The sequence below is a fragment of the Cataglyphis hispanica genome, chromosome 13, assembly GCF_021464435.1.
Source record: "Cataglyphis hispanica isolate Lineage 1 chromosome 13, ULB_Chis1_1.0, whole genome shotgun sequence".
NCBI classification, from domain to species: domain Eukaryota; kingdom Metazoa; phylum Arthropoda; class Insecta; order Hymenoptera; family Formicidae; genus Cataglyphis; species Cataglyphis hispanica.
The window spans coordinates 4,483,374-4,507,259 of NC_065966.1; the positions used below are offsets into that span (position 1 = coordinate 4,483,374).

At 31.5% G+C, this 23,886-nt stretch overlaps 2 protein-coding genes across 3 annotated transcripts; both read left to right on the forward strand.

The window, feature by feature from the left end:
* The first annotated feature begins 4,270 nt into the window (after nucleotides 1-4,270).
* On the forward strand, nucleotides 4,271-17,167 carry LOC126853830 (uncharacterized). Its single transcript, XM_050599881.1, is given in 4 exon segments — nucleotides 4,271-4,371; nucleotides 14,318-14,445; nucleotides 14,610-15,861; nucleotides 15,864-17,167. Coding segments are annotated over 4 exon segments (2,382 nt in total). The 5' UTR covers nucleotides 4,271-4,368; the 3' UTR covers nucleotides 16,863-17,167.
* A 1,178-nt stretch (nucleotides 17,168-18,345) lies between these two features.
* On the forward strand, nucleotides 18,346-23,791 carry LOC126853832 (uncharacterized). 2 transcript variants are annotated; one of them, XM_050599883.1, is made up of 6 exons: nucleotides 18,346-18,575; nucleotides 18,628-18,804; nucleotides 20,376-20,782; nucleotides 21,276-21,683; nucleotides 21,960-22,388; nucleotides 22,588-23,791. In XM_050599883.1, the coding sequence occupies exons 1-6, from the start codon at nucleotides 18,567-18,569 to the stop codon at nucleotides 23,075-23,077; spliced, it is 1,920 nt and encodes a 639-aa protein (XP_050455840.1). In that variant the 5' UTR covers nucleotides 18,346-18,566; the 3' UTR covers nucleotides 23,078-23,791. The 2 variants fall into 2 exon arrangements, with proteins under 2 accessions (XP_050455840.1, XP_050455841.1); XM_050599884.1 differs by having other exon boundaries at nucleotides 18,636-18,804.
* The last annotated feature ends 95 nt before the right edge of the window (nucleotides 23,792-23,886 follow it).

Consider the following 23,886-nt stretch of genomic DNA (forward strand, 5'->3'; position numbering starts at 1 on the left):
GTCGGTAGTCTAGAAGCGCAAGCTAAGTTAATCGATGATAATGAGTTGTAAAAGATCGGTCTATCGCTATGTGAGACATATCGTAAATTTTTCTTGCATTTGCTATACCAGACAATAGTAATTAAAAAAGCTTATTCCGATTGCGCAAGAAAATCCCGTGTTGCCTAAAAATCAAGATTACTTAAAAAATATAATAAATTTTTATAAAAACAGATATTTATTTACAGCATATATCCTAAAATATATTCTTTTTAAATAAATAGTACAGTGCGATTTTTTTCATCGATGGTGTCTCTTTGATAATTCACCCGATAAAAGTGACGAAGCTCACGCGGGCAGCAGTCATGACCTTTTCTGCGATTGTACCGAGTTCTTTCATTCAGTGGAAAATCAAATACTAAGTGAAAGGTTAATATCACTGAGAAGCGAACTTCATTCATGAGTAATTACAATGCCATGGGAGTTATCTACCGTTTGCGGTCAGATCGATAAGAATATAAAAATGTCGATATACAAGTATTAATCAGGAAGATCGTTTCAGTTAGGCCTGACGATAGCCGGCAGCGGCGATTTAAGGTCACGTGAAACATGATTTTGACCTTTGTATGATTATACGTCTAAAACGTCTAAATACGATGAGAACGAAAGGAAGAATTGCATTTCTGCGCGGTGAATTGTTTCCAAAATACTTTATCAAGACATTTTTTGATTAGTAAATTGTGATTGTCATTAACAAGCAGTGCATTTTTTTAATTTAGGAAAATCCAGAAATAGAATCTCTTTCTTTTTATATGCAATATCCGTGATTCTGAAGTCATGATGCGTAAATAATTAATTAGCGATCGGGGAAATTTCGGGTAAAGAATGCACGATCCTTTTTAATCCCGATTATTTATATGTTTACATTAAAAATTTATTAGACTTTGTAATTTTTCATATTTGTCTGATATGCTTGATACTTTAGATATGGTAAAATATTTATTTTGATATTTTGCTTTATTTTTAACATGATTGCGTTTTTATTTAACAAAAATCTTGAAAAACACATTAAAAGTCAAAAATGTTTTACGATATTCGATGCAACACTTTTTTTTTGAAAGGAATATCCTGGTGATAAATCTGGCGATACGGAAAGTCTATCTGTTTTTTATCGCGAGGAATATATCGATGTTGCAAACGTTATAAATTATATTGATTCAGAAAAGGAAGAAGATGCAACACAAAATTTAGAGATATATATTTCATGGCCAAAATAATTACATTCCTACATAATTAAGAATTTAACATTTTGTGTTAACTGTGTCGTCGAAATACTCAAAACTTTGTTGTTCATTTTTAATTAAATCACCATTTATAAATCAGAAAATAATAAAAGAAAATATAATTTATGTACGGCCGATATCTTTAACGTGATATAAAATTTTGTGAGTTTTAGATATTGCTTAGATATGTATATCATATACTGAAAAACTGATTAACAATATTTATCAACTTAAGTTGTGGATTTCAATTGAATTTGTTAATTATTACCATTATTTAATAACACGCGTAATTATTAAATATTCAATTGATTTAACTATTGTATAAACGAATTTTGTTCATAATTGAAAGAATTAATTTAATAATTTAGTAACATTATATATATATATATATATAAATATTAAATATTTGACATCTGTCATCAAATGAATATGCGATGAATAATCAAATATTTAATAAGTGTTACTAAATCATTCAATTCAACTTTATCGGATATTTTTTCTCTCTTCTCCTCTCTCCTTTTATTAAAGTATCTGAAGTCGATTTCACAAACACTTATGAAGCATACCAAGTATATTTCCTAAGAAGTTTATCTAATATGTTTAACACGTTTTAAGAGTTGATTCTTTTCACAAAAAATTACAGATATATTACAGATCATATTTAACAATTCAGTAATCTTTAATTTTTGGAAATATTGCAGTTGATTTCTATCTTGAAGACACCCGAGATACGCGAGAATTGAAGACTTCTTTACATGATTATTATTCGTTCAACAGTTAGCAAGCAGCAGTTATTTACGCTAAGTACTTGCGTCACTGACACTAAACTTTTATTGGACCCTACAGTAGTCGGTGCAGAGTCACGTGCAATGCAAATCAGCGAAATGTTTGCGATGACCCGTATCGAGTATCATTGTGTCTAAGCATCTCGGACCCGGCAAGTTTATAAGACCGAAGAAAAGACATTAAGTCTCTCTTTCTTGCGCAATAAAAATATAAAGAATTTGTCAATTTTTTCTCGCATAAGTGAAAAATCGCCGTCACGTAAAACGCACATCGTCTATCTCCAGATACAATCGTAATATCGAATAAAGCGAAAAAAAAAAAGAAAAGAAAATATCAGAAAGATTATATTAATGAAGAGAGACAAAATATAATAGAATCTTCTGCATTAACAAAATTTTATTACATTGCTGTTATACATGCATTTTATCTCATTTATCTAACTTTATTACATTAAAAAAGTACAGAGAGAAATGACGGAAAAAATTATATACAAAATATATATACATATATAAAATATATGTGGTATTGTGTTCGCAAACTAAACGTATTAAATAATTTTTAGTCGACGATTATAGAAACAATTATGATTCTTACATTTTCATGATTATGAAAAGAGAAGACCATTATTAGAAGACTATAAAAATTTTATTAACAATTTTCATCGACCCAGCGGTCGATTAGTAAATCGATTTAGTCTTACATCACGCGCAGTCTAATACTTTTGCATAATATTCAAATGTCAATAATATTAGAAGTCATAAGTACATACACATTTCAGGATTATCTTCTCTTTTTAAATTGACGATCATTAAATTCAATGGGATTTGCCGAAATCTGTATTACGTTTACACTGACAGGATCGATAAAAGCGCATGACAATCGTACATATGGTAGAATAATAAGTGACATTTGTCATAACGAGATATGTTAAACTCTTTTAAACCATCAATTGTTTACGAGTGCGTAAACTCAATGATATTTTTATCATTATTTTGAAATACTTTAAATTAGTCTTGAAACACTTAAAAACATGCGGAAATTAGTCTTGAAACACTTAAAAACATGCGGAAAACTGTTATATAACACAACCGCGAAGTTTATCCTTGCATCAACTATCGAATAGTAATTATCAATTATACATATATACTCTTTCGTTTCTTAAATAGCAAAATCTGAATATAAAATAAGACTTAATGTCTTTGATATTTTGCCACCTGTGCGTTCCTCAAATTTATTTTATTGAACAAGTTTCTTGTTTTTTTTTTTTTTTTTTATACAAAATATACAGAAAAAATGCGGTTGGCAAATATTATATCAGAGATTACGCGTTATCATGTAATTAAATGCAAATTCATTCATAATCTTTAATTGTATATATTCACGACCGAGAATTTGTGGGTCGCATGTCAAATTTTAAATTTTAAATTAAACAATAGAAAAAATCTAGTAGCATAGTAATTTTTTTAATAAAATTATATACTAAAAAGATTGAATTACTATACGATATTGTATTACATATTATTATGACCACTGATCAGATTGTTAGACTCTTTGAACTTTGACTCTTTATATACATTAATATAAATCTTACATAAAAGATACATAAATTCTTAAGACACTCGCGACCACATTTTACATATTCTACTAGAATAACGGCGTTGTCGTAAAGTTCGTTTTAACTAGACGCTATTTATCACGCCGTTACCGAACCCGCGTTACTTTGACGCTTGCGAGAAACTCGTGTGCATCATCCTCTGCGACTCGGACGCGACAATATCGACATTTCTCTATTTCAATTGCTCGCGTATCCTTGAGTCTCACGAACAAATTATCTTTGGGTCACTTTGCCAGCCGCGCACCGGGATCAGGGACGGAATCCCTATCACCTTTCAGTGTCTAGCATCCGGTCGGATCCCGGATTAGAGTATCGCGAATAGCTTCGTCCTTCTCACGAGACGTTTAATCTCACTTTCTCTCTCTCTCTCTTTTTCTCTTTCTTTCTCTTTATGCTCATTTCTGTCTTCCTCTGGCTTTTCATCTCCCTCTACCTTTCCTTTCCAACGCCCCTTTCCAAACCCCACCTGTGCATATGCGTGAAAGAAACAGAATTACAGCATCTTCCCGCGGACATCTCGCGCTGGCAATAATCCTGTACCCGCACGTTCCTCCCCACCAGCCGATCAGGTAAATCCTATAAATGCTCTTGGTTGCTCGCAGACGAAGAAGTCATCTCTCACGACGCTCTCTCGAGTAAAGCATGTATTCGTTTTGAAGTGTCCATTTTTTTTAAAATCTTCCGGTGATTAGCACGGCTAGAATCATGGTAAGTAGCAGTGCATTACGAATCGTGAACGTAAAGTGACATAAAAGAAAATAGAGGACAATTATAAGGGGGTTGGGCGGTGAACTTGAAAGATTTGTGAATCCTCTTTCCGTCGAAAAGTGAGATAAAGTGAACTTGTGGAGAATTATTTATTCATAATCTAAAATTGAATATTAAACTTTGTAACCTTCATTGATCTTTTACGATATTCTGAGATTTTTATACATTCTTATGCGTCCGTGTTTTTTTTTCTCATGCAAAAGATATATGTGCAATTGATATTGCAAATGAAAATGCAAAGATTAAAAACAAAAGAATAAAAACAATGATAATTTTGCATGTATTGTTGTAATTAGAAAAATGATAAAAATTATTGATTTTGATTTTACAATAAAAGAAATGTTGGAAATGTATAAATTTAGAGATAAATTATATAATAATATTCTTGATTTGTATTTGTCATTATATATTATTTGCATTATACATTGTTTTATAAAATTTGTAGATTTCTGATAAAATATAAACATTAAAAATTATAAATAAGCTTTCTTTAATGTATATATTAATTAAATTATAAATTTAAAATTTTCAAGATAAAGTTTTCTTATATATCTTTACTTGCTAAAATTTAATCCAAAATTTTGTCTCAAAAATATTATTAATTTTTAATATTAAACTTACTTAATTTTCGTAAGAAAAAATTTCTTAAATACTTCCGCTTTACAGTTTCATTGTAAATTTTTTATGAGACGTGTCTTTTAAGCTCGCGATTCCGTTGTACTGTGATAGCGCAAAGAATTTGCAGTAGAAAGTATCGAGCGCAGCGGATGCAATGGTGGCAATGCATCGGTGATAATTTATTTCGTACATTCTCGCGACAATGCTCGGATATTATCATGCCTTTTATTTTCGTCTCTTGAAGTTTGCACTTTTTTTTTTTTTACAAAATATTGCTTTTCTCAGTAAATCATTTAGTATTTATATATAAATTTACATGTACGTTCTTCTCTCGGGAATTAATGACGAAAAACCTTGCTTTTCCAGCAGTTGCAAATGTCAAGGGTTATTATTATCTATTAACTTGAAATTTTTCTCACCTAACAAATTTTTTCAAAATTGCCTTATTACACCAGAAAATTATTCTTATCACAAAAAAATATTTGGTTAACAAAATTATCCTTTATGTCTAAGTGGAAGAAGAATACAATAATCAGACAATTAAATTTTAGAATTTAAGAGAAAAATTAAAAGTTAAATGACAAAATATTATTATTGTTTCTCCGCAAATTAAATGTTAGTAAATTACAAATTTTTGGGGAATTTTGGGAATTTAAATATTTATTAAAAATTCTTAAATTGCTTATTAAATTATAAATTAAATTAAAAAATTATTTGCAAAAATTAAATTTAGAGAAAGAAATTTTTGAAGGATTTTTTTTTATTTTATAAATTTGTTTTTTAAGTACAATTTTGATTATATGTTTTTAAATAAAATAGCATCTTTGATTAATAAGTTACATATCAAATTTACTAAGTGCATAATGAATTTTTAAAGAACACTGATTCCACAAATTTTTCATATTTATTTCTATGGAAATTATTTCTGTCTATCATCTCCTCTCTTTGCCTTGCAAGCGTTAAAATTATCCTATAAAAATACTTTTGAAATCCATCTCCTTTTCTGTAAAATATATTCTTTAATGTTAGCTAGTTTGTAAATTAATTTCAAAGCGATCTTGCATCAATGATGCAGACACAATATCACAGGTGTAAAAGATTACTTATTAGCAATTTATTATGTAATCGTCATATTTCTACGAATTCTACCTATCGAATTAATGTCTATTCTTGCTTAATGCTTGAATTAAAATGGGAACGCTCCCCACATCATGTAATAAAGTTTTTTTCGACCAGCAAAGGTTAATCGCATAATTTTTTCCTTTAAAAATTATGCACCAAACTGTCTGGTTCATGTACCATTAGAAGCTTCCATTAAAAGAATCGCATGACGTAATATAACGCCGCGCCTTCTCTCTCTGTTCGGCTTCAGATAAAGCGAGTTACGGGATAAGATCCTCACTTATTCGCGGTTTAATATGCCTTATGCAAATTAGACAAATTTGAAATATACAACAATAATCTTTTACAATATTGACATTTAAATTTAATTTAATAACTCTCACTTCTTTGATGTGAGTACTCAGAGAACACTTTTATGTTTTTCTATAGCCGATTAAAGCATAATACTAACGCGTATCATAATGCTAATACTGTAATTATTATTTTACGCATTTTCAAAAAAAATATTAAGGAATTCAATAAAAGAATCCGTTATTGAAATAAAGTTCTGTAATATTTTTATATATATTCTGCAATATTGTTGTTAATAAATTTTGTTGTTATGCAGCATGACTTTCTATGAAGAACGAAATCATTAGCTAATTAACACCTTTGCGTAATATATTTCTTCCTAATTAAATATAACTTGGATATTTAACAAGTAATTATCGAACAGTAGCAAAATTATTATGCAATAGTTTTGCATCAACAAAACATGTAATCGAGATTCTTACCTAAATCGATTGTGTAGAGAGGTATTGAAGATAAGCGCGTAATTAGAATTTGCCTTATTTGTATAATTAATTAATGTTGTCACTTAGTATGTACATTAGTATGTGCATCTCTTTACAATACAAAACACATTTTGTTAAAATACAAATTGTTATATTGCATTCATGTCATTTTTATAATGACAGGCTTATTTTCGAAAATTACTTCCGCGATAAAACGATCTGACAGATTCGACGATAAAATAATATTACGATCGCATATAGATGAGATTTGCATATAGAAACTATAATACAAATGAGGCATAAATACATAATAGTGATTATTTACATCTTTACGTCATTGGCACAATTTTATATGCCATGCAAGAACTTGCACGTTTATTCTGGCGACGCTCATTAGCATTTAATGCAGGGAATAATGAAAATGCATATTCTCTCAATCATTAACTGCATAAATGAAAGAACCTTACTTGGAAAGCTTTCACTTTACCAAAAATATTAGGATTGCTACTTTTTCTTCCCCAATGATTATACATGTATTATCAATTTTTTATTATAAATGTAATAAAATTAAGAATAAATATATCTTTCGCTTTTTTATAATATTACAGACATTTTAAGATATATTAGAAAAAATATATACTAAAATATAAACGATTAAAATTACAATTATAAAGAAATACCAAAACAATGATTGTAAAGTTGTATCAATTATGATACTTTTTTTTCAATTTTGTTACACATTATATCTATTAAATATAATACATCAAAATATACTTAAAATGATTAAATTATTATATTATTGAATGCATTATTTGATTAGCACTTAATTACACGATTTGCACTATAATCGTAGAACTTTCGCCGATTTACTCGCCGCGTAGCATTTGTTCGGGTTGAATGTCAATGACTGTGCGTCGTTAACGACCAGCAAAAATGTCGTAATTATTACCAAAGCATGTATGTACGCTATATTACGCAAACAAATCACAAGGGCCACGATCCTTCGTGAATTTTTTAAATTTTTAAATTAGTGTTCCGCGACAGGATGATTAATTGATCGCGGTTAATGATTCGTCTTATTATGTAGAAGCTCTCTGTTCAATTGTCATGTTTACTACTGTAAAACGATTTGCATTCGATCTTTTAGGACTAATATATCATGATTAATATAAAATTATGAAATTGATTTAATTCTGCAAATTTATTTTTCTTGTTCTCTTTCAAAATAAAAATTGTTTAAGTATATTATAATGACGTCAATGCTCACACATGGTCAGTAGAGAGAATTTAAATAATATGACAAAATTGATAATTAATGCTTACTTATTTTACATTAATATTATATATAAAATGCAGTATTTTTTTATTATAATATAAATATGTGTTATTTTTATATAATGTTATTTTTATAATGCCAACAATATATTTATCATAACATTACTAATATTATAAAATGATAATATCGATATAATCTTACATATTTATTGCAATCAATATAAATTTAAACTGCATATACGTAAACAAATTAGCGATTCATAATTATAAAAATTAATTAAATTCTTAAAATCTGACCATGAATAATTTCAAAATTGATGCATAACCAATTTACAATTTTATTATATCATCAGATTATTTCTCGATAGCGCTGAGTTGCGTTTTACATAGAAATTGACATTATATTGAATAGTTCGCCAAATAAGGAACGGGAGAATTTTTGATGTCACTGGGACATTTCTCACTTCAACGATCGTCTGAAAATAAACGCGATTATATAATGTTTCGTCGAATAAATTCACGTAAAATGTCATGTATCAATGCAAAAGAAATCTTCGTTAGTATACGGTTGTCAGAAAAACAGGTGATAATTTCACGACATTATCATTGAAATGATCTTTTAAATTAAGTGGTAACGCTATTGAAGAAGTTTGATCTTTCTCGAAATTATTGCAACTTTTAAAGCATCCACATGTTTACTGAAATCGCATTCGTGATTCTTTTAGCGTTAATTTCTTTCATACAAAATTCTTTTATCTCTAACAAAATACGCGTTCAAGTAAAAAGATTATGGACATTGTGCAACCGTTTGGCAGGAAGACAGTCGGAAAAGCCAGGCAAAGGTCAATAGCGACTATTGATGTGCACACTGTGGCAAGCAACTTTCAATTTCTCGCTTTCTGCTACTGTTGCTTGTTCACTCAACTTAATGTTCAGTTTAGTGCCTTCACCTGTATACAATTCCATCCATGAAAGTGATATTAACATCTTGCGGAGCACGTGTAGCTTATTTTTTGACTGATTATGATTTCTATTCTATTATGATTTTTTTATAATGCGAAATGTTGTGAAATTTAAACCCTTATGAATGTAATATCAAAAATATCATTTAGATGATATAATTTTTAACTATATCTTGGCTTAAATTAAAAAGAAGATATTTAAACTCGCTATCAAAATTCGTGTGACATAGTATTTTTAATTAAAAACAAACTACACGACCCTTACTCTTACGAAAGAAATGCAAAGTAGTATTGCGCGATATAGAAAGCGATACAAGATATCTCAGAACCCATCAATAAGAAGCGCAATTCGATCGCTATCTATCAATATCAAAACGCTCGTCTTTGCCAATAGAACTCAAACACAAGAGATTAAGATTCCCACGATATGACTAAGGTGTGATTCACACTTGCATGTATAGATATAATACCGAACATAAATGCGCGGAACGCCGGTCATTTACATTTGCCGAATACCGTCTTCATCTCCCGTATTCGTGTCAATCAATCGAATCAGCCAGCTAACCAGCCAACGATGCCGCCCGTCGTGGTATTTTGATTACGCAATGGCACGCCGGCTACGGGGCCAAATTGGTCAGTAAATTTCAAGATGAGTCTCCCGTCCTTTCGTAATAATGATAAATACCTGGCTGTCCTTTTTCTTCTCCCACCTGCACCCGTGCTTTTCTCCCCGCGACAAGACGGGACCGATCTTGCCGAGGTCAACCGCATCGGCTCTCGTTTACGTAATACGATTATAGCGTGGCGGGGACGCGAACTTCTACCTTTCGGCAACAGTATTCGGTCTCGCGACGAATTCTTTTTAATTATACACGCCACATTCTACATCCTAGTTCATAAAATACAAACTTGCCACCATGTTCTTACTTACTGTTGCCTAGATTATTAATTAAAAGAATATTTTAAATAACTTAAGATATAGGAACAGTATCAGCACAGCAAGAGAATAATTAAGAAAATAATTAATAAATTCAAAAATTCTTGAAAAATAACATCACATCCTTTTAAGTAAATCTTATCATATCTATGTGATTGATGATATTTCAAGCTTTGCATTTAATTTTGATTGAATTCTAATTTAATTAAAAAATTTATAGAGATGTTACGACTTCTTATATATTAAATTTAAATCTTTTTTATTTTACATCAATTCGAAATTTTTGCTGCAATGCTATCGAAAGATCCAGCAATAAGAATTGCTTATAATTGCTTACATGCTGGTTAATACGAGGGGGAAAGTGACACTTTTTATGACATGTATGCGGCAAATGAACATGTTAGCTGCAGCTTTCTTACTATGTAACACGCGATCGATTGAATGGATCGTGAAATGTCGTAGGGTTGAAAAGCAAAGGCTTGAGTTTTCCGTTCGCATGTACGACTCGGCTCGAAAAAGAACCTCTGTCATGTTAAACAGCGAAAACGCCGTATAAAACATGGTCGAGACTTTTGTCGGCCGTTGACAACTGCTCTTTAGTCTTTCTCATGTCAAAGGCATTATTCTTTGATGATAGAGACGTGACTTCGTCGATAGAAAGTATATACTAGTCACAGACAAAACAGCACCAGCGATTTTTGCTACAGAGGTTTCTCTTTTTTAAAGATGACTATTGTAATGTATTATATAGATGACAGCTGATCCAAAATATTATTTTATTCCTTGCCGCATTAATTGAATGATAAGAATTTGAAACGCAAGGACTCTAAAAGCTTCTATTATTGTTAACGGATTATGAGATGTGTTGATAATTAAAAAGCCAGCATCATATGATTTGATGAAATGTTGTAATTAATAAAATTCTTTGCAAATTTGTGGAGCTAAATTAAATTGAATAAATGTGAGTCATCAGTATTTAGAGTAGACCTCATTTTCCTAAATTCAAAAAGTAATGACAATTTCAAAAGAAGTATATAATAATTTACACATATACTATAAACTCTATGTTTTATAATATTATATAAAGTTAATTTAAATTTTTTATTTTGCTGTAACATATCATTTAGTAGAGTGGCTTTAACTCTCGGAATATAATGACATAATCGACAAAGATTACGCTCTAACCGATCAAAATATTTGTTGGCTGAGATAATTGGAAAGTGCAAAGATCTTAGCCGCGTACTTTATTAGTGAACAAAGATGTAATCCATGTTGATGCCTTCGCGGGCGTTATGCAAGAAACTATATTTACACCTTATACAGTTGACTTGGTCGCACGCTTACCTATTAAAACCCGCGCGCGCTCCACGCCAATTAAGACTGTTTCGCTAAGAACGTCCACCGCGTTAAGCCGAACCAGACAAATTGCTTTCTCTACGATTAACGTTCATCGAATACGGCGTGGTTCGTACGCGACTGATGTGAATGTCACGAATTATGGCATCTGTTTCTTTTCTGTCAAGGATGCGCTGCGTGGAGGATCGCATGTTACGAAATGCTTGCCGAACCGCACATTGCTCCGTATGTTCATTATGTCATGTTGCAAAATAAAAATATATGTTTATATAAATGTACTCGTGTATTGCATTATATGCATTTATATACAGTTTATAATCTTCTTCTGCTAAAATATATAATATGATGAAAATATCACGTAACAATAAATAAATTTTTTTTTTTTAAATGAAAAAGAAACAAAGTAAAATTTTAATCACATTTGTCATCATCCATGCTTTAATTTGTTTTTTGCCTGATTTTTGTAAGATTTTTCTAATAATTGTAAAAGATAATTTATTAATTATTTTCAAATATTTTATTATTTTATTATTTTACTATACACATATACACACATATTTGCTGCGTTACCTACTTTCATAACTTATGTCATGATAGACGAATACTAATGATATACAACTTTGTAAACCGTCTGTTACAAGTGGCCATGTGTGTGTAATTACGAGATGGTCGTTAACTTTGTTTAATCCTTCTTAATCCTCTCTACTTTTTACAATTAATATTCAATCAATGTAAGTATGAGTAACGCGGTTATTAATAAGAGATACTAATACGAATCGCTTACAAAACATGTAATGTAATTGCTAACTAAATGTTCAAGCTATCAAAATCACCCTAGAACTATCATATCTCGTGTGTGAACGTCGTATTAAATCTCGATAATATTCGTCGAATCTCTTTAGCTATTGACAACTTTTTGTGAGAAATCCTTGACATTTATTTTTAATAGGAAAGATTATATGGATTTGAATAAATTCGGCACTAATATTCTAAGATCCACTTATCTCTGATAATAATTATAGATGCAATTCTCCTTGACAAGATTTGAATGCATCGCAAAAATATTATAAGATTTTTATTATGTCCAAGTTTTATAGAAATTACTTTATATTAATTATATTTTATATTATAATTTATAAATTATTTAATTATTATTTATAAATTATTGTATATACTATTTAATAAGTCTAACTCAACAAAATATTTTATTACATATTTTATGTAGTATTATATTAATTGACATTTTCTTTTTCTGATACAAACTCTAGAATTACATAGAAAGTTCCTAGTTATACTTTATTATCTTCAATTATAATAATAAAATTTGCTTTCACTAAAACGGCGTTTGCAACATTTTTCATGGAATTTCTTTATTTAATTATATATGTGTGCAATTTTCTTGAGATGGTCTACACAAAAGAAATTTTATATCTTTGGCGATTACCTCGCGATTTGATTGAATCTTTGTCGGCTCTCTTCCGCCTGTCCATTAGCGACAATCGCGTGATTAGAAATTTCAACGCTCGATTGCGTTACGCAAGAGGCATTTTGCACCTTGCACGATTCATCAGTTGATCCAATGAGAAAAAGGCCAACGAGGTCCATCTCGCTTATCGGCCAGCATCTCTCGCGGTCTCTCGCTTTCTCCAAATGTAAATGAAACGTCTAGGGATACTTCGTAAGGATGATCGATTGTTTATTTAATTCGCATGGATCTTTAGTTTCTTGGCATTACTGGATAAACAGGATACCATACATAATAGCAAGTGTTTGTAGTTATTATGCTCTGATTATGCTCTACTTATCAGTGCAGCGAGATAATTGTTCGCGATAAATTAACGTGATATGCGCGATACTCATATAACAAGATTTTGAAATTAACTTTTTTATATTCTACTGCGTTTCATTTTAAATTTAAATGATTTTTTGACAAGTATCTTGAGAAATGGCTCTTTTTCTCTTTCTTGTAATCTTTTGAACATTCTACAGTTGCAAGCATATGTCGATTACTCATGTGTTGTGATAAATGATTTGCAAATAAATCCTGTCATAAATTCCGTCAAAGGCAACTTCTGGCATTCAACAAGGGAGGATTATATTGTGCAAACCATGGTGTCATTTTTCACAAAATGTTGTTTTGCAGTTTCAAGAAGCTTTGCAAGAAAGTTGTTCATAAGAATCCTTTTACATAATTACAATTCGCTTATATTGATGTCTATAAATAATTATCATTAATCATTTTTAAGCAAATAATCAAATCGCGAATCCACTAAAAACAAATATAAATTTTTAATTTATTTATTCATTAACCTAAAGCATAAAATTATAATAAGTAGCACTATTTATGCATTATCAAACATTAATTGCTAATGATACTTTACATTTTACGTGAATCTATCATAATTATCGCCAAATAATACACGACGTAAATAGATAATGTATAGATAGTATATTGTATAAATTGTATACCTTATGGCAGAGATGCATTATGTAAGACTATCGTGGGTGAGGCGTGAGATTATCCCACGGAGATGATCTTTAATGTATTACGATTGTACGCGAATGACTCAACTGATAATTATTACTGATAACTATTAAAAACAGAAAAAAATTTTATTATTTTAATCGATGATATTAACACGTTTCTTCTTAAAAATTATCCAGAAAACTTCAATGCAAAAAATATTTTTAATAATGTTTATCATTATAATATTAAACACTGATTTTATAAACACGATGTAAAATATAATGAAAAAAATAACGTGTAAAATAAAGAGAATATTTTATATCCTAATATAAATTGGAATTTTTTTTAGTAGGTTATAATAAAAGTTATGTTACAGTGGAAGCTGCTTTGGGCGGCCGTTATCGTGGCCGTGCTCACTACGTGTGATGCAAATGCAAATCGTGAGAGAAGCAAACGTGCCATTGAGTCTAACTCGAATACGTACCAGAATTTTCTACCACCTTTGTAAGTGCGATCTAGCATTTTAAAATTTGAATACTTATTAAATGCCATCAATGTGATTAAATTTATTGATGAAAACATTATGATTCCCAATCAATCAAATTGTGTAATAATAAATAGTAATTTTTTATTGTATATATATTGGTAAATTATAATTCTATTGACAGAACATCAAGGGATGTAGAAAATCAACCATTCACGGGATATACTTATTCAACCCCAAAAGAATCGGATGGATATTTTTATCCAGTTCCAAGTAATAAAATATCAACTACAACTTCAACAAGAAAACCGGATGGATATGTCTATTCAACTCCTAGTATTAAAATATCAACTACAACGTCAACAAAGCCGGATATATATACTTATGCAACGACAACACAAAAACCATATACTTATTCAACTCCGAAAATTCAAATATCCACTACAACAAAAAAAACAGATGAATATGTTTATCCAACTCCGAGTAATAAAATACCGACTACAACAAAAAAACCGGGCGGATATACTTATGTAACCCCAGATACTAGAATATCGACTACGACATCAACAAGAAAGCCGGATATATATACTTATACAACACAAAAGCCATATACTTATTCAACCCCGAAAATTCAAATATCGACTACAACAAGAAAGCCCGATATATACACTTATACAACGACAACACAAAAACCATATACTTATTCAACTCCGAAAATTCAAATATCGACTACAACAAGAAAGCCAGATATATACACTTATACAACGACAACACAAAAACCATATACTTATTCAACCCCAAAAATTCAAATATCGACAACAACAAGAAAGCCAGACATTTACACTTTTACAACGACAACACGAAAGCCATATACTTATTCAACCCCAAAAATTCAAATATCGACTACAACAAAAAAGCCAGACATATATACTTATGGAACAACAACACAAAAGTCATATATTTATTCAACTCCAGATATTAAACTCACTCTACCAACATCACCTCCAACCAGACCACCTTATGTACCACCACCATCTACAACTAGATCACCCTATACACCACTACCATCTGTAACTAGTCCAGCCTATACACGACCACCACTACCACCATCTTCAACCAGACCACCCTATGTACCACCATCACCTCCAACTAGGCCACCCTATGTACCACCACTTCCTCCATCACCTCCAACTAGGCCACCTTATGTACCACCATCACCTCCAACTAGGCCACCCTATGTACCACCACCTCCGCCATCACCTCCAACTAGGCCACCTTATGTACCACCATCACCTCCAACTAGGCCACCCTATGTACCACCACTTCCGCCATCACCTCCAACTAGGCCACCCTATGTACCACCACCTCCAACTAGGCCACCCTATGTACCACCACCTCCACCATCACCTCCAACTAGGCCACCCTATGTACCACCACCTCACCATCACCTCCAACTAGGCCACCCTATGTACCACCACCTCCACCATCACCTCCAACTAGGCCACCCTATGTACCACCACCTCCAACTAGGCCACCCTATGTACCACCACCTCCACCATCACCTCCAACTAGGCCACCCTATGTACCACCACCTCCAACTAGACCACCCTATGTACCACCACCATCTCCAACTAGACCACCCTATGTACCACCATCACCTCCAACTAGACCACCTTATTATCTGCCGCCAGAACAAACTAATCAATCATCTTCAATTGTAACATTACCAACTTTCAAACCACATATAGTAACCCAACCGACTACCCGAGTAACTACCCGATTACCTATAGTCACAACGCGATTGACTACTCGACAACCTATAATTACAACGCGGCTGACTACTCGAGCTCCTATAATTACAACACGATCAACCACTCGACTGCCTATAGTTACACGACCGACTACTCGGCGACCCATCAGCACAACTCAAATTATCACTTCGAAATATACTCCGGTTACACAGTCATTTACTTATCTTCCACCAAGTGTTACTACCCCAAAGCCTCTCACAACTCAAATCATAAGTACAACCACAACTTCGACTACCAGATATAGTCCATCTACAACAACAAGGAGAATTTCCACACCGAGTACTACTTATCCACCGCCTACTAGGATTACTACTACACAATCTACTACCACTTCCACCACTAGTAAGCCAACTACAACTACAACTACCTCTAGGCCGACGACTCTGCCTCCGCAAGAACGAACGTATCTTCCACCACCGCAACCGCCAATCATCCCAGTGACTATTACGCCGCCGCCGTACCCTCCGGTCATTTATGAAACTACACCCAGAACGCCACCCCCGAGGACAATTGATGGAACAATTGCTCCACCACCAACGCTGCCGCCACCCACACCGCCCAGACCTTTCATAGGTTACGAATACTTACCCCCGAAAGGACCTGCCTTTGAAACCCGCAAACGATGAAAGCTGATAACGCGAGTGATTTAACGTGCATTATTGATCAGTGAAATCTATGAATTTAAAAGAAAAATATTTGATGGTAATATTACTATTAAGCTAATATTAATAACAAAATTATAAATTTAATGGTTTATTACTATTTAATAGTGACGTTGAGTCGCCACCGGATAGTAAAATATTGTCTTTTTTATATCGATTGTTTTACTTATATTGATTTTTTTTAGACAAAGATTTAGCCGATCAGCGTGCATCTTTTTATATGTGTGTGATGAATATGAAAAAGAATAAAAGGTTTTATAAAAATGCCATTAATATTTTCCTGCCTTAAATAAAAGATATTTAAAATTTTACAGTATATTATATAAAAGAATAAAATGCATATAAAGCTATATCGATAATTCAAGTATCGAAATATTCTTTCAATAAATAATGAAAACTAATACAACCAAAAAGTTTTATTTCAAAATAATAAGTAATATATATATATATATATATATATATATATATATATATATATATATTTTATAATGTATTTTTTACTTTTTATAAATAATATTCTTTAGTATATAATATATGTCCAAATATATTTGCTAAGTTTGTTATATTTATATTATTATTTATTATAAGCATTGCATACTAATTGCATCAAGCTAATATATACTTATATATATATATATATTCATACGTTGGAATCGAAAGTATTTCTAGTAATTATACATCTTAATACATTTTTATTATTAAATTCAGTGAAGCATCTAATATATTAAAACGTGTTTATATACAGGATTGATTTAACTGCGCTAATTAGTGGAAACTATTCGCACTTCATAATTAGAAGCAGTTCCTCATAACAGTAAACATATTTTTTTTTAATAATGCAATTATATTTTGTTTTTTAAATTGAAAATAAATTGTTATTTAAAAAATCATATATAAAATATTCTGTAAGTAATTTTTAAAACATATCTTATTAATTAAGAAAAATATATTTATTCTAAATATATAGCAAACACACACATTTAAGTTCTTATATTCTTTACAAGAAATAATATTTTGATAAGTCAGAGCTATAAAGAAAGAGTATTAATTTTTATTTGTATAGCTTACAATAGTTAACAGTAGATTTCTCTATAACCGGCTCTGTAATAATTCCACATGTTATCTCACATCCCTTTCTTCAAACAGCTTTCTATTAATCTTGATATGTGTGTAGGCACTTGATGTGACAAAGTGCACATTACGAACAAGAAATCGTAGTGTTGCTTTGACGTATGAGCGAATGAAACTAGAGTTTTAGAAGCGAAGAATTAGCGGGTCAAGCAGCGGAACGGTGAGAGATTTTCCCCACGTGTCGTGCCATGTCTTAGTACTCGAGTCTGGCTTCGAAATAAGTAGCCCATAACCACCTGCCTTTTACTTACTGTAACAAGCCTCCCCCACGAACAAAGGAAATCTTCACGCTGCTGATGGAATCTAATGAAAACTGCGAACCGAGAAATGCACGATCGTTAGTTGTGTGGGACACACCGAGACAGCAACTCCTTACGTGCTCCATAAATAGACTATCATCAACCTAAGAGTAAATCTTTTTCTTTTTCTTTGTCAAAATAATCATTGCCAAAGAACGCTCATCGATCATTCGCGATTATATCCGATGACAATAACAAAGTGAAACGAATCGACGGATCTCAGCGAAGCTCGTCGAGCATGTCAACGGTAAGCTGGCTTAGTTAAGGATACCCAATATCGTCAATGTGTAATCGTAAAGGACACCAGTCGCCAGACTTCTCAGAAGGCGATGCTTGAAACCAGTAGGAGATCCGCCATAAGTACGTCCGAGCTAGGGCTCTATTCTGATCGCAGTGATCGGTACAACAGGAATCGTTACGGCCTGATCGCAAGGAAATTTGCGATTGGAGTTATGATAGTGGTAACAGTAATACTGGTGAGTGATCGAGAAAACCGAATTACAAATATCATTAATTAATATCATTTATTTTATTGTTAAAATTAATATTTTAAAGGGAACACAAGAAAGATGTAAATTAAAAATAAAATTATTAATATAAATGCTAATATTATTTATTTATATTTTAAAATGTATCATTAATTAATATTATCAAGAATTAAGTTACTTAATTTAGTTTGTATAATAAATCTGATTGCAAATATTTGAGAAAAATAGAGAACGCATAATTTATTAATAGTTTATTCTCTTTTAACAATTCTATAATTTTATTGTGGTTATTTTTTCTATTTATAATAAAAAGAAATATAATAAAAATAAAATTAACATTATTTTAAATATCTAATTTATATAATTGTATTAATTTTATTATATAATTATATGTTATACAAGTTTAAATTTTTAATAGTCAATTCTGTCAATAATTATATATAAACGTCATAATAATCTCACAACAAATAATCTTAAAATGACGAACGTTTAACTAGATATCTTCTTACATATTTTAATAATGAATATTTTTTATTCCTCATAACATGAACATGAGATGTATCACAATCATGACAAATTAATGACAATGATTCTACATGATGAAGAACTATTGAGACAGTATTATAAATAATTTACTAAAGTCTCATTAGACTTTCAAAATTAAGAATAAAAAAAAATACATTTTAGTTAAATAAATAATGTAATACCTAACATTATTTATTTTTATGTACGTCTGATGATCAAACGTTTTCTTACACATTCTATTGTGCACGAACAATGACCTTGCACGGCAAAATGTCTTCAAAATGTTGCATTCTATTTCGCACGATTTCGTTGTAACCGAGACAGAGATCTCAGAGACAGACATCTCAGAGAGACATGATAATTAAACGGAGTGGAGTTTTTTGTTGGTTTCTTCCACACGCGTCAGAAACAATAGACATAATTACATTTCGCACGTTTTCTCCGGTGATTAATGTCGGAGGCGTGTATAGAATTATAATTTCACCGCAAATCTTTGAGTATCCCTTACATGCATGGCGAGCCAAGCGAACAAGAATTTCTGTGTGCTTCGCATATAGAGCGTTAACCGTGTTTCGCGTACGGATTAAAAGTAGTATCCGCTATTTTGGAAGACGGTTAATTACTATTTATTGCTTCACAAGCTCGACAAACATCGCTCGCGAATCTATTAATCTATCTATTACTCGCAATCTCTCGATTCATCGCTATTTGCGCTCCCTCATTTTCCTCGATTAGATCGAGCTGGATATCGTGCCTTCATTAATAAGAGTTGGCATTGTATGGCATTCTCATTAGAAAGTAGCACAATGTCAATTCCTGGTGCATTAAAATATCATAGAAAATTTATAAAATGTTTACTCAATCTTCTTTATAATATTTTTTCAATATAATAAAAAAGCCACAATTTTGATTTTGTTAACATCCTTATTATCTATTAAATACCGTATTTAAAAATTTTTTTGCTAAGTTTGCTATTTATTATCAAGTGTTACGTACAAGTAATTCAGCTTAAATTATTTTTAATACCACTATAGGTGGCGATATTTATGTACGATTTTACGTCCGCCACATCAAACAGTAAAATCAATCAGGAAACGAAGCATATATATATACTACAGAATGCTCTGAAAAAGTCACCTAATCTTATGAAAAAGTCTGCGAATTCCACGAGCCTGTCCGAAGCTATGGCTCGTCAAACGAACGCCCTTTATATGCAAGATCGTTCGGATGATGAGAGGTATGATGATTTCATGCAAAATGCGACGAGTGATGTAATGATGGACGAGACTATGGGCGGGCCGGAGATGAGAGCGCAGAATCTGCATAACTTTAAACACCGGAAGAGAGTGCTGAAGTCTGTCGAAGATACCAGGGAAAACGAGGAAGCCGAGGCCAAACAATTGTTCGACAATCATGCGATCGTTTATCGAGTGAGACAAAGGTAAACCACATATTACATGATCGGCAGCTGATTATCTTAAATAGCACATTCAATTTCTCCAATCATCATTTATCAAAAGAAACAAAAATATCAAAAGAGCCAAAGGTATTTCTGATTTAAATTATGAATGCCAATTTGATGCAATGTTATGACATTTGAAAAATTAACATACATCTCATGCATACGTTCATTGACGTATCTCTTCTTTCATCAATATTATCGAAAATGATGATCTTTGATATGCTATCGACATTCTCTCTCATCTCCCCGCGAGGAATACTTTCTACATTAGGTAACATTACGTAATTGCGCGTGATAAATCACTTCTTCCAAACTGCATAGTTAATGCATAATTAATAATGCCAAATCAATTTACATCACGTTTGTATTTCATCACGGTGTGTAAAAGGAACTTAATAGTATCGCGGGATTTTACATCTCAGATAATCTTTTTCGATTAGAATGAGATGATGGCTCCTTATCATTTCGTTAGATATAAACATCCAGATTTGGATGAGGACATGAACACGGAGGACACTCGACCGATACCGTTTCACTGGGAATTCAAGACGCCACATCCGACATCATTCAAACGTCCGAAATATCCGCAGTTGACGCAATACCGATACCCGCACTCGTCCAGGAACATACAGGACATCATCAAGTACCTGACAAACAACGCCGAGCTACCGAATCGCGGCATCAAATTTACTGGCGTGTATGTGAATCCGAAAAAATACGATCTGATGCCTACCATGAGCGAAATGATGTCCAATAACGATAAATCAAGTGAAGAGATGTCATCTTATTCGATTAAATCGCAGCACCATAATGATCCATTTTATCAGTACAAACCGAAACATCCGGCAGATGTTAATCTCTTAGCCACATCTAACGTGAGGTTTGTAATTGTGTTTAAAATTAAAATGTGCGAAAAGAGAGATGGTTAAAATTATTAGATATTAATCGTTAAACTTATCTTTTGGTCTACAATATAAAAAAAAAATTATGATACATATAACTAAAATATTATATAAATATATAATATCATTATATATTTATTATATAAATTTATAAATACATTTTCTAAAAAATAAAAAATTATTAGATTAATTATTAATTAATATAAAAAGTCTATTTATCGAACGTATATTATAATCGAATAATTCTCTTTTAGATTCTCACCGATCGGAGTACATCGTTACAGTCCTTACTACGATTCTTTATACTCTCGACCCATGTTCAGTTACAATAAACCGATCATGACGGAACCACAGTACGAAAGTCTCGGTTCTTACGCGTCAAACTCTTTCGCGAAGAGCCGAAAACCAAAGCCGTTTAGTGTGATGCTCGACATTTATCCCATCACTGATATCATGGAGCAGAATAAGAAGACATCGTGGACAAGACCGCAAGAATCTATGGACGATTATGATTCTAGGAGACCCCTTCAGTATAATCGTGTGCCGAAATTTCACGTATCATCCCCGCAACCGATTCCTCTCATAGCTATACCCAGCCCTACGACTTTATCGGAGGAAGAAGAAAAGCAGCAGATGATATTTCATCTGAATCTGTATCCTCGAAAGAAGAGTAAGCTCAACAGGTATACGTTCTTAACGATTTAATTTTTTTTCGATTTTATTCTCGCTTGTCAATTGAGTTTGCTTTGTAAAATAGATATTTTTAATTTGTCTTGTATCATTGATAGTTATAAATTAATAATCGCTTTGTGTATTTTCTATATTTAGCTCATAAAAATTGAAAAAAAAAAGATACACGATTATTGCGAATTTAATTTTTAGACACGAGATCATTCATCGATCGGAATTGATGGGAACTCAGGAGCGACAACAATTCGCGAAGAAAATAATGTCTCCTTTAGAATCGATTGCCAAACATTTGACCGATCATTCCGCGATCGAGGAATCGAAATTCGAGGAGAATCAAAACTCAGAAACGACTAGTACGCCGATCACGCGATACCACGAAATAAATCTAGATGATAAGCGTGAAAAGAATGGAGATTTTGCGTTAAATAACGATTCAGAAATCTATTCAGATCTGGATAGCGATGATACTATTGTTGGGGATACTACTGTGTTTTCCAATCATAAATTAAGTCTAGATGAGGACTATGCCAGCACGGAGAAATATGAAATAAATGCACAGAAAATGATAATGAGTACGGAAAAGAATTTTGCGAATTGCGATAATGAAACGGTGATTGACAGCTCGAGAGTCAATGAGGACAAAAGCATCGATTTTTCAAAAGATACCACCAAAGAATTTTAATGTTTCACAATTTTTATGTTTAATGCAATTGTTCTTGTATCTTGTTTGATGAAATATTTCTGTACTGTAATTTTTAATCTTAATTATTTTTATCGATATTTATTTTAAAACATTGCGTGAACGTTATATGTTCTATATTATTAATTTAGAGAATATTTCACAGACGCCAGAAAGGACAAAAAATTATAAACTTGTAATGAAGCTATTTACAAGCAAGCACTTATAAGTCAAAATGAAAATTTTGACTAGATTCAATAATAATTCAATAAAATTGTGACAGACGTTCATTAATTATAGAAACAAGAATTCGTCCCTATTTTATTGAACATTACGGAGAAAAATATGACGTCAATGTACTTGTCACGTAACCGGACAAAAATTTTAATATCCTGTTTATAATCCGCTCGAATCTGACCTGCTTCTTTGCCTTGACATTTTCGTTAAAGGCATTCCGAGATCAAATCTCTAATAATTTTTAGCAAGAACGATTAAGAGATATTCGTTGCTTACAGAAGATTACTTCATAGATCTTGCAATGCTAAACATATGATTTACGTTTATGAGTACAAAATTGCCAAAACAACAGAAAAATTTTAGTCGTAATACGAAATAATTTAAAAAGATATTTTGCACGTGAATTGCATTATGGCAAATCTTCAAGAAGTTTTAATTGATTTAACATAATTAATCTGACATATATGTTTATTTTAAAAGATCGATATATTAAAAATGTGATTGAAAAAAAAGTGTGACATATTTATATATTATTTGTCATAACTGTAGATATGTATAAATAGATAAGTATTCTT

What these genes read in the sequence shown, in the direction of transcription:
- LOC126853832 (XM_050599883.1), top strand. An exon ending in GTTTATCGAGTGAGACAAAG is followed by an intron (nt 20,783 to 21,275) that starts GTAAACCACATA and finishes TCATTTCGTTAG; the next exon opens with ATATAAACATCCAGATTTGG. An exon ending in AAGAAGAGTAAGCTCAACAG is followed by an intron (nt 22,389 to 22,587) that starts GTATACGTTCTT and finishes TTTAATTTTTAG; the next exon opens with ACACGAGATCATTCATCGAT.